This window comes from Cynara cardunculus (assembly GCF_001531365.2).
Source record: "Cynara cardunculus var. scolymus isolate 2C chromosome LG 3, CcrdV1, whole genome shotgun sequence".
Lineage (NCBI taxonomy): Eukaryota > Viridiplantae > Streptophyta > Magnoliopsida > Asterales > Asteraceae > Cynara > Cynara cardunculus.
This window is the reverse complement of record NC_037530.1, coordinates 24,693,676-24,705,437: the sequence shown is the minus strand read 5'-3', so window position 1 is coordinate 24,705,437 and position 11,762 is coordinate 24,693,676. Positions and strand designations below refer to the sequence as shown.

General features: G+C 33.2%; 1 protein-coding gene across 1 annotated transcript; it reads right to left on the bottom strand.

Moving 5' to 3' along the window:
• Positions 1 to 6,175: 6,175 nt before the first annotated feature.
• On the bottom strand, positions 6,176 to 6,921 carry LOC112509055. The gene is made up of 2 exons (XM_025113931.1): positions 6,768 to 6,921; positions 6,176 to 6,612 (listed from the first exon to the last, which is right to left on the bottom strand). Exons 1-2 carry the CDS (start codon positions 6,919 to 6,921, stop codon positions 6,176 to 6,178), a joined length of 591 nt encoding a protein of 196 aa, XP_024969699.1.
• Positions 6,922 to 11,762: the final 4,841 nt, after the last annotated feature.

The window sequence follows — 11,762 nt, the reverse complement described above, 5'->3', positions numbered from 1 at the left end:
TACTTGATAACGTCGTGGATATACTTGTTTACAAAAGGGTTACAACGAATTATACAATAAACTTGACATTCACATCATTAGGTGTTACGTGATCAACAATACGGATTATAATGCATACAAAATATAAAATTTTGAAACTTCTTTGTTACGTACAACTATTGCCAAAGCTTTTTTAATTTTTTACAACAAAATAAATTTTGTTGTATTTTGATTCATTTTACTCTTCAATTTATTTCCCCTCTAAACGGTTCCAAAACCACATCTAAAGATTAGGGTGTTCAAAATACCATATGATCCGTCCTCACCAAATTAACTAAACCGTGTGGTTTAGAAGATTTGTGGTACGATTTGAGATTTATATTTTTTTAATATTATATAATTTAATTTAAGATTCTAAAATACTTAAATTGTAGTTCAAGTCACACATTGTCAGTTAATATTAATAGTTAATTTCATAATATCAATAGCTAATAACATTTATTTTGATTTACCATAATTTAATTAAACTTTTCTATGTTGTTAATATAATTTTGTTTAATAACTAAATATTATATTAATCTATATATTATATATATCCACACTTTAATTTTATATATTAATACCATTTGAATTTTTGATATATATTTGATTAGGGTTTGTAATGTGCACTTGCAGGGGTAGTTTGTCGTTTTCTATCTTTATTGGATAAGTACTGAAATATTCCAACGTAACATTTGTTTTTGAGTCTCGAAAGTTCAACAAAACTTCTCCCTCAAATCCTAAAAGTCAAAACTTTCACCTTTGACTATTCCAGCACTTGGATTTAGTCGTCCAGACAGAACCTTCATATACATTAATACAACTCTCTCACCATTTTTATACCCATTATTGTCACAAACACACACATTCCACATAACTTCAAATCTCCCAAATTAACATACTCTGCAGCAAGAAGAAATTATGGCTTTCATTTGTGGTTCTTTTCATCGCCAAGATCAAGAAGATGCTTATGAAGTTCTTTGGCCATTTCCTTCCACATCTCCAAAAAGACGACACGTTTTTAGCTGCCGAACCAGCAAAAACTCCACAAACCCGTATGCGGATCGTGGGCTTGATAAGTTTGAGGCGCTTTTGTCGGATCTTGATCACAAAAGACAGAAGATTTTGACCCAGAAAGGATCAGAAGATGTCTCCATGGTTAAATTTGTTTATAGAAGCCCCCATGAAGAAGTCACGCCGATTGTTATTAAGTTAAGACATCAAAGAAAACACAATAAAACAAGTTTGTCGCAGACTCAAGAACCGAAACAACATCAAAAGGATGTCGCTTTTGCTCCAGACAAATATGGTGGGAATGGAATCGATGAAGGGAAAAGAGGGAAACCAGCATTGGTTGATGGTAAGTCTAAGATGATCAAGAAGATTAAGTGTGATGAATGGGGAAGAAAGGTTAGAGAATGGTGGAAACCTTCTTGTTATTTGGCTTTATTTGTGATCTTAATCTTGGTGTTATTGATGTTTCTTGGACGATCTTTTGCGATATTATGCACTTCTCTTGGATGGTATTTAGTGCCCATAATTAATGAGACGTTACATGTTCAAAGCAGTCGAAGAAGATCACGAAGTAAGAGTAATGAAAAGGCCAACAACAAACAAACGAAACGATAAGCAAAAAACGAAGCTTGTGATCACTCATTTCTTTGATTTCGATGATGACCCAAATTAACAACTTTTCTTTTTTTGGTTTGTTTTATGTGGGTTTTCGTTGGTATATTTAGTGCCGTGTTTTCCAATGAATAATGTTTTAGTTTTGATTGTTTGTTTTTCTTATTGTAGTGTTAGATATGTCGAGCTCGATTAAAAGTTTCAATCGCTCGTTGTATGTATCTTCTGACAATTTCATAAACGTAAATAACGACATTTTTTATGAGCTTGTGTTAAAATGAAACATCATTTATATGATGGTCGTCTACTTTCTCTATATCTGAGTTTGGTTTTATTTATTAGATTATAAACAATGAGTGTTTTAATTTCTTGACCTTTTTATTTAATAATATCGTTGTGTTTCATAAAAAATATTATAAACCATGAGCAAAAATTTATTTCGATCAACAAGGATTTTAGTAAAGATATAATTAATGTCGTAAAAATACAAGTGTTTAGCCAACCATCTAATTTGATCGAGAGCTATGATTAATGATGACAAAATTGTAAAATAATGGACTATTTTTAAAAAATAATACACTCTTAATTTAATCATAAGCGCATATTTGGGGAAAAAAAAGAAATTTAAGTATATATATATAAGGACAAGATCAAATGTTAACCAAACTTTTTGTGTTAACTTTGCAAATCATGTCAACCAATCACAATCCATTCTTCTATTAGGTTTCTATCATGTTCACAATTTAATGTCAAGGGTAATTGAGTAATTTCATTTGATATGTAACTCCCATACCATTAAAGGGGAGTTACAAAATCATAAAATCTCTAAAAATATACATTTATAATATTGATATTTTATTATTTTTTAATCTTGATCTTTCGTTTTTATTCTTTTATGAGTTTTTGATTCATGGAGGAAATACGATAGTAAAATCTTTGGTATCGTTCAAGCTATTATGAATAAATGCATTGGAAAAAAAATCGACAACATTGAGAAGATTAAAATGGTTTATGGTGACAATCGGAGTTCAAGTTCGGGAAGTGAATAAATTAACCAAAGTGAATGTTAATGGATTAATATTTTATTAGACTCGTTTTAATCAAAATTATGTTCATATGATGTGTTGTGTTTTTTGTAGTTCATATTGCGTTGATAACTTTTTCTTTAATTATTAATACGTACTTAATTCACATGTTCAAATGGAAGTACATGCACGACCCATTTTCATATTGCGTTGATAACTTTTTCTTTAATTATTAATACGTACTTAATTCACATGTTCAAATGGAAGTACATGCACGACCCATTTTCATATTGTCATATTACCGACTTTTATGAATCATGAACCATTGTGTTCATGTTACTTCTATCATATGAACACAAGTGTTTTTTTTAAGCTGGATACCATATTTTTATATTTGTGTAAGTGTTTGCATCCGGTGTTCATAGCGTCGGAGTTATGTGTTCATATTTTTTATATGATATGAACAAGGGGTGAACAACCACATAAGACCAGAAACATATATGAACAAGGGGTGAACCTTAAACGGTGTGGATGCAATGCATGTATAAAACTCCAATTGACAAAGGATCGCTCCTGAATGTGTTTATAATGAAGGAACTATTGTTCACAAGCTGTTCATATTGTGTTCATACCTGTTTTTTTATTTATTTCCTATCGTATAGTAGTTATTCTTATTACGTTCATAATTGTGTTCATAAATGCTATTCACTCCAAGTTCATATATATGTCAATTTTTTGTTCGTATTTGACACAATGGTTTATATATATATAGTTGTGTTCATATGATTCTTATATTAATAAAAATAAATTAATAAAAATCATAGAATTTTTTGATTTTGTAACTCCCAATTAATGACATGGGAGTTACATAATTTTTTTTACCTAAATACCSTTTTCAACTTTGTTCATTTATCTTTATGAAATTTTAAATTTAAAAAAAATAAGTTTTTATTATGATTAATCACAACCGTTTATTGAAAGATTGAATGGCCAAGATCGGTTAACAAAGTTAACACAAAAACTTTGGTTAACATTTGAACCTGACCCTATATATATATTAGGTTCGAACCCGTATATTACACGGGTTATTTTACAAGAATTAAATGAAAATGATATGCATTTTTTAAAGAATTAATAATATGAGTAAATATGAGAAACTTGTAAAACAAAATTTATAACAGAACATAAATAAAACTAATGAAAGGTAAATAGGTAGCATATTAATTTAATAAATTTAATAAATTTAATTTTGGGGATAAAGGGTAATTTAAGAAGAGATTTCCTAATAGGCACTCGAGTGGAAATTGGCCTGAAGGATCGAAAACTAAAACGGTTATTCATAAGCCTGTGGTTGGAAGACACGTGGTTTGACATGCTTTGCAGCCCGCGTCGTAAATAAATATTTATTTGAAAAAGGAAAGTCTGAAGTCATTCTCAGAGTTGAAGTTAAGGTTATTCAGAGTCACAAGTCTGAAGGATCCTTACGTAGACATAGGTTCTGGATTGTAGATGCTGAGCCTCTATGTAGGTCTGCATGAAACACGGAATCGGGGTCAGAGGCTATGCAGAGCCTGTATGAAGCACATAGTCATTCTCAGAGGCTCTGCCTAGTACATGCAGAGACAGAGCTGTTACTGGTGAGTTAAGTGTAGCATATACAAAGAACGTCCTGTATTTCGATTATCATAAAGACTTCTAAATGAAGACGAACAACGTGGACACAAGTCTGAAGTCCTTTTCCAGAGTTAATTTCTAAGGTTAGTTAAAGGTACAAGTCTGGATAAATCTTTCGTAGACAGAGGCTTGCATTGTAGACGTAGAGCTGCTGTTTAGCTCTGCATGAAGCACGAAATCGGGCATAAAGGCGCTGCATAGTACCTGCAGTGCCTCTGTAAAGCTCTGTATGAACCACGAAGTGAGTCTCAGAGGCTCTTCGTAGTACATACAGAGCCTCTCTGAAGCTTTGTATGAAGCACAAAGTGAGGCTCAGAGGAGCTGCATAGTACATGCAGAACCTTTATGGCCGGATAATTATAATGCAGAACATAAATGAAAAATGACCCTCTAAAAAATTAATAATAATATGAGTAAATATGAGGAACTTCTAAAACAATGTTTATAACATAACATAAATGAAAGTAATGAAAGGTAAATAAGTAAAATATTTATAAAATAAATTTAATTTTGGGGATAAAGGGTAATTTAATAAGAGATTTCCTAATAGGAACTCAAGTGGAAATTGGCCCGAAGGGTCGACAACTAAAACGGTTATTCATAAGCTTGTGGGGGGAAGACACGTGGTTTGACATGCTTTGCATCCCGCGTTCTAAATAAATATTTATTTGAAAAAGCCAAGTCTGAAGTCCTTCTCCAAAGTTGAAGTTAAGGTTATTCAGAGTCACAAGTCTGAAGGATCCTTCCGTAGACATAGGTTCTGCGTTGTAGATGCAGAACCTCTTTGTTGGTCTGTATGAAGCACAAAATCAGGGTCAGAAGCTATGCAGAGCGTCCGTGAAGCTCTGTACGAAGCACAGACTTATGCTCAGAGGCTCTACCTAGTACATGCAGAGACAGAGCTCTTACTGATGAGTTAAGGTTGGCATATACAAAGGACGTCCTGTATTTCGATTATCATAAAGGCTTCTGAATGAAGATGAACAATCTGGACACAAGTCTGAAGTCCTTTTCCAGAGTTAATTTTAAGGTTAGTCAAAGGTACAAGTCTGAATAAATCTTCCGTAGACAGAGGCCCTGCGTTGTAGACGTAGAGCCGCTGTGTAGTCTGCATGAAGCACGAAATCAGTCATAGAGGCGTTGCGTAGTACCTGCAGTGCCTGTGTAAAGCTCTGTATGAAACATGGAGTGAGGGTCAGAAGTTCTGTGTAGTACATACAGAGCCTTTCTAAAGCTCTTTATGAAGTACGAAGTGAGGCTTAGAGGAGCTGCGTAGTACACGCAGAGGCTCTATGGCCAGATAATTATAATACATAATATAAATGAAAAATGACTCTCTAAAGAATTAATAACAATATAAGTCAATATGAGGAACTTCTAAAACAAAGTTTATAATAGAACATAAATGAAACTAATGAAAGGTAAATAAGTAAAATATTAACAAAATAAGAACCATGTATCATATATTACTAAACACTTCTTTAAATACACCATTCGTTGTTCTACTGTCAATAACACCATCATCATCCATAATTAGTACTTTCAAACCTTGCTTGCTTTTAAGTCTGGATAAAGCAACATATAACTGACAATGGGTGAAGATCGATTGTCTTAGAAATAAACCAAATATTGATAATGATTGTCCTTGGCTCTTATTTATGGTCATGATAAAACATACAACAATTGGAAACTGTCTCCTTTGAAATTTGAATGGTATCATTTTGTCTGTAGGTGTCAGAGACATTCTTGGAATGAATGTACGACTTCCAATATTGCTTCCAGATATAACCTGTGCTTCTATCACTTGATTTCCCAATGTTAACACCCGCAGTCTAGTTTCCATTACATAATCCAGATTTCTGATCAATATTCCTGAGTAATATGATAGGAACACCAACTTTTAGTAAAATCTTATGGTTTGGTATCCCTGATAATTTAAGACAATTTAAAACATCAGGAGAGTACAAAGTTTTATCAAACTCATCATGAAGGTGCTCTAATTCACATAGCATATCTGAACTTAAGTTTTCCTTTTCTTCTCCTGGGAACAATGACATCAAACAATCATTTATTTCTTGAACGACTTCATTTTTTGGTGCAAGTATTGCTCGTTCTTGAAAATAAGCTGAGTTGTTAATGTTTTCAAGAATTGAGGGATAGACAAATTCAATTAATGCAGATATAGGATCGACGAAATCGGTAATGAGAAGATCATGAGGTATCTCAATAACTGCATCTCCATTATTATCACCTCCAACTTTTCCTTCTCCTAAGTCCAAAATTCATTTTGCAAAATCCCTTGTTTGTTCAATTTCTGAACTCTCACTATTTGCAGTTAGCCTCATGTTCTTAGTTAATCTTAGGACTTTGCATATTTCCCAAATGTAGATGAGCTTAATGATGCATTTACAATGTCTTGTCTACCTGCGTTGGGAATAACCGGCAGAATTTGTCTGAAATCTCCTCCAAAAACAATTACCTTGCCCCCAAAAAGCATTTGCGAGTCACCACTGCGTCGAGTATTGAAAATATCGTTCATACTTCTATCTAGTGCTTTAAATGCATGCTTATGAACCATTGGTGCCTCGTCCCATATTATTAAAGTAGTTTTTTTATTAAGCTCGCAACATCACTGTCTGGCTTTATGTGGCAAAAAGAATCTTCATTGATAACGAGAGGGATTTGAAAGCGAGAATGTGCTGTTCTGCCACCGGTAAGAAGTAAAGATGCAATACCACTGGAAGCGACGTTTAAAACAATTTCTCCTTTAGATCTTATTGATGCAGCCAATGTCTTCCATAGGAATGTTTTACCTGTTCCGCCATGCCCATAAACAAAGAACACACCACCTTTGTTCTTTTCAACAGCAACCATGATTTCGTTATACACACCTTTTTGCTCATTTGTTAGAGTAGTTACAAGTGTCTGAAACTCATCATGTAAATTATGATGGTTGTAATCCAGCTCTTCTGCCATCAAACGGTTGTTTGAAGATTCAAGACAATCATTACCAAGATATGGCAGAGTAGTGAAGTTTCTCAATGTGGAATTGTTACGGAGCAAATTCTTTTCAAATTCGAACAAAGTTAGATTCTTCACTTGTTCTTCATTGAGAGATAAATCTGTAAGAAGATAATATAAATGTCAACAATTAATACATGAAATTAAAGTTAAATACAATTTAAGGACGACCATAGTGGTTGATGAAGACAAAAACAATAAATTCTTTCCTATTTAGATAATAATTGTATATATCTATGCTTAAGATATAGAATTAACATACCTGGAGATTGTAAAGCAATTCGTTGATTGTACAGAATGCCATCTGCTAGGTATTGCCATGTTTTTTCCCAAACAAATTCAGGTCTAGATAGACTGTTTGAAATCAGCATGGTTGTAAATAAGAAGCGTAGATAAAAACTAGATGCAGTTAAATTTGCCTCTTCAATGGCATCAATATATTCCTTATCATCTTCTAAAAGCCCAAGAGCATAACATGCATCTCTAAAAGTAAGAAATGTTTTTCCATTTACTGTACGAATATCTTCGAATGATTTAGGACCTTTCACTTTATTTAGAAGAATTCTGAAATAATATCCTTCTCCAACAGTAGGAGAAACTGAATGAATCCGTCCAATTGATAACCCTTTTTTCCTTCGATCCCAAAATCGTTCCTCCAATTTCCATACAAACTTTGTAGGGAATTCAACATAAGTGAGTTCTCGTGCTTCTTGATAAATTTGATTACTATGCATCCAAGCTAAGAACATTGAGGACGCCACAGATGGTTTGTTTAGGATATTGTTCAATATCATCTTCAGCACCAAACACCACTTGTTGTTGTCTCGGAAGATGGAAATGAAGTCTTAAAACAGAAGGAGTCCTGTAATGAACATCGTAACCAAAAATACGCCATGAAGCTTCACATGCAGAAAGGTATCTACAATCATAATATTGGTTTATCTCATCAACAACATTAACAGTGACCTCATCATTACTATTTTCTACAATAGCCACAGTAGCTCTATCTAGACCCTTGTTGATATATTTGAACATATATTTGATTGAAGAAGCCTAGTTGCACCACTCAACATTAATGTGTGCTTTATATCTTCTCAACAGATGTTTTTTATATTGGAACGACATTTCTGTTGTCTAGTTTAACACCTGATTTCTCAATAAAATGTCCATCATCTCGTCTGCGGTATACATGATAACCATTAACATCAATAGAAGTGTGTTCATAAAATTTCTTCGGGTACTTTTTTGAACACTTTCTATCAATCATGCATGGACAATTAATGTTTTCTTCACCACACGATCTATGGATCACAAACTCTTTTACAAGTGAGTACAAATCTGGATCGCTATTTTTGTCTAGGATCTCAGCTGAGATGATAGGATAAATTTGTGCAACAGTAGGTAGTTTGAAATCACGGTGCATAAACCGACATATATGACTGTGAGGCAATCCACGCTTTTGAAATTCAATTGTATAAACAACTACAAAAAAGTTACAATTTAAATTAATAAATATAAGACTAAAGTATGAAGAAATATGTTGATACTGTTATCAAAGATTGAACATACCTGCTTGAACTTTGCCAAATAACTCATTGTCTTTCAATTCTTTAATAAGAGCATCAAGCTTGATCTTAAGTAAACGACAAAGAATGCCAGGTCTGTCTTCTGGATTTAGGTCGGTGTCCTTAACAAATCTTCTAATTTTTGGCCATTTAGGATTGCAAGTCATGGTTAGGAATAAGTCAGGGTATCCATACCATTTACCAAGGGACATTGCATCCAAATAATTTTGCATCATGTACCGAGCACCGCCGGTGAAAGAAGAAGGAAGTATAACATGTTGTCCAATGTTTGAAGCATCCGAATGTCCTTGTTCTTATACATTGCATAAATTATCATATGTCTCGCACCTTAGGACTTTGTGCTGCTTACGTATGTAATGCAATATCTCACTTTCAATCATTGTGTAACAATCAACAATAAATTGTTGTAGAAGCCTCCTTGCATTGAGAAGTAATGAAAACATATTTCTCCTATCTTGAAGTTTGAAGGCGAAGAACTCCCTCATTGTTACAGTTGCTCTCTTACTTTTGCTTAAAGATGGTACCTCTCTATGGGGAATGTCAACTCTGTAACCATCTTCTCCGTATGGAAATAATAACGGATAGTGAAGAGGAAGGTAAGAAGGATGTAATTCACTTATTTGTTGTAAATAACTTGTTTGATGTTGTACAATGATATCTCTTTTCTCAATTGTACCACCATCATCTCCAACAATTAAAGCTGCAACCTCTGAAGCAGTTGGAAGGTTATATGTTCTTCCATCCTTTTCTTTTCTTCCAATAAGCCGTAACTTTAGCTTGACATCTGGGTAGCATTCAAAACAATCTCTTGCAATTCTGTAAGACTTTACCAAAACATTTTTGCATCTAGTATGTTCTTTAAATATTGAATAATCTCAATATAAAGGGAATCAGAATTTGATGCAAATGCTTCTTTTTGTTCACTAATTAAATCATAACAAATATAAAATCAGAGTGACCATTAATATAACCATACTATGGAATTCAAATAAATTTATTAAGAAATATAACAATAAGGATGAATGTATACCTAAATGAACTGTGTCTATTTGAAACTTCATTCTCCGTATCATATATGTACAGTTGAGAGAATTTTGGTTTCGATCCATCTGGTGGAAGAAGACTACCCATCCTATGGTAGTTTTGACCATTAAGCCTGTATATGTTTGGTGCATTTCCACTATTAATGGAAGAATCAATTATCCCACCCATTGACGTAAATGAGAACATTGAATTATAACGACGAATGTTCTTCATGAAGTATTTGCTTTTCGAGCCCTCACAACGAAAAAGATTTACGTAAGCAGTACCCATCTCTTTCTCTTTTGGAAGCTGAACTTTGCCGAAAAGACAACAAAGGGAGTAATTGGTTTCATCCCGCATTTTTTCCCTCTAAGAGCTTCATCTCTCCATAGTTTTGCCTCACAGCATTCACAAATAACACTTTCCTCACCGTGATCCAAGTACTCTGTTTAATAAATTCGAAACCAATAACTACCTGTAAGTGTTAAATAGTTGATTAATCAATAGTTACCTTCAAATATTCCTGCAATTATGTTTGTAGCTGTTATTGGATCGTCCAATTCTTCATCTGATGTAATGTCAATTATTGGTATATCAGATACATTTACAGTCTTCCTTCGTAATGTATGATGCTCTGTTGATAATCGAACCATAGAAGAAGGTTGCTCTATTGTCGATGAAGCCATTGATGGATTGGCATTAGAACGTAACCAATAGAGTCTGTTTACATGAAGATTTGCTGTTTGAAATATACAAATTTACGTAATGTAAAATATGTGTTAGAATAGAAAATGTATTGGAATCATTAGTTTAGAAATGAGATGTATAAGAGATTATACACACTGTTAGAAGTATCTGATAACGGATTTGTGATAGTCACATTTGAAGAAGAATGTTCAATGCTTGTATGTTCATATTGCAAATATGTGTTTGGATCCATATTCTCACTATGGTAGGGAATATTATTCCTCTGAGATGAAGATCTTAATCGCTTATAAGAATATGTGATATAATCTGTGAAAAGAAAGAGGAAAGTATAATGAAAAAAAGTGCCTTCAACAGAATTTCTGAACAGATAATATTTGTCTCATTCAAAATCGAATTCAAAATGTTGTTGAATCAGATACCTTCAACATTTGACGATGTAGACTTCAATGATTGTATACTACTATTCATACCATCTTTCTAAATTTTCTCTTTTCTCTAGCATCCATGAAATTTATTTTTTGAAAGATCTGCAAAAAAAATTAATCCTTCAATAAGAAACCAGTGCATGAAGTCATTACGTAATAAAACATTTGAATGAACAATCATCAGAAAATGGATTCACTTAGCCAGTTGTTTTAAGCATTCAATTTTTATTGTAGTAGGAAACAAAAGTTGTCTATGATGACAATAGTTTTATAAGAAGCAAATGCTAACGAAGATGAGGCGGTTATGGAAACCGTAAATTACAGGTGTAAATGCATCATAAGTTAAGAAACTGCTTGTCAGTTTTTTTTCCCAGGTTAGTCTTTCAGAGTTATGTTCCAGATTTCCGTGTCAGAGTAATTGAGAAGGGATAAACAAATTTAAGTGTTTCATGCAGGGCGTCACCCTACACACAGAGTCTTAGATGTATGTGTACACAATTTTCACTTACGGTACCAATATGTCTATTTAACTGACATGTGTCCCTCTACACGTTTATTTTCCTATTTTTGTGGTTTAACTGATGTTCCAGACTAAGTAGGAATCTTTGAAATGTTCTCGGTAGTCACTAAATCTGAAGACTTCTTTACCAGAGTTA

Bases quoted from the DNA above. Each gene is read 5' to 3' on its own strand.
- LOC112509055 (XM_025113931.1), bottom strand. From the start codon at position 6,921: ATGGTTCATAAGCATGCATTTAAAGCACTAGATAGAAGTATGAACGAT. The intron at 6,613-6,767 runs GTAGACAAGACA...TTTTGGACTTAG, and splicing joins GCCGGTTATTCCCAACGCAG to GAGAAGGAAAAGTTGGAGGT.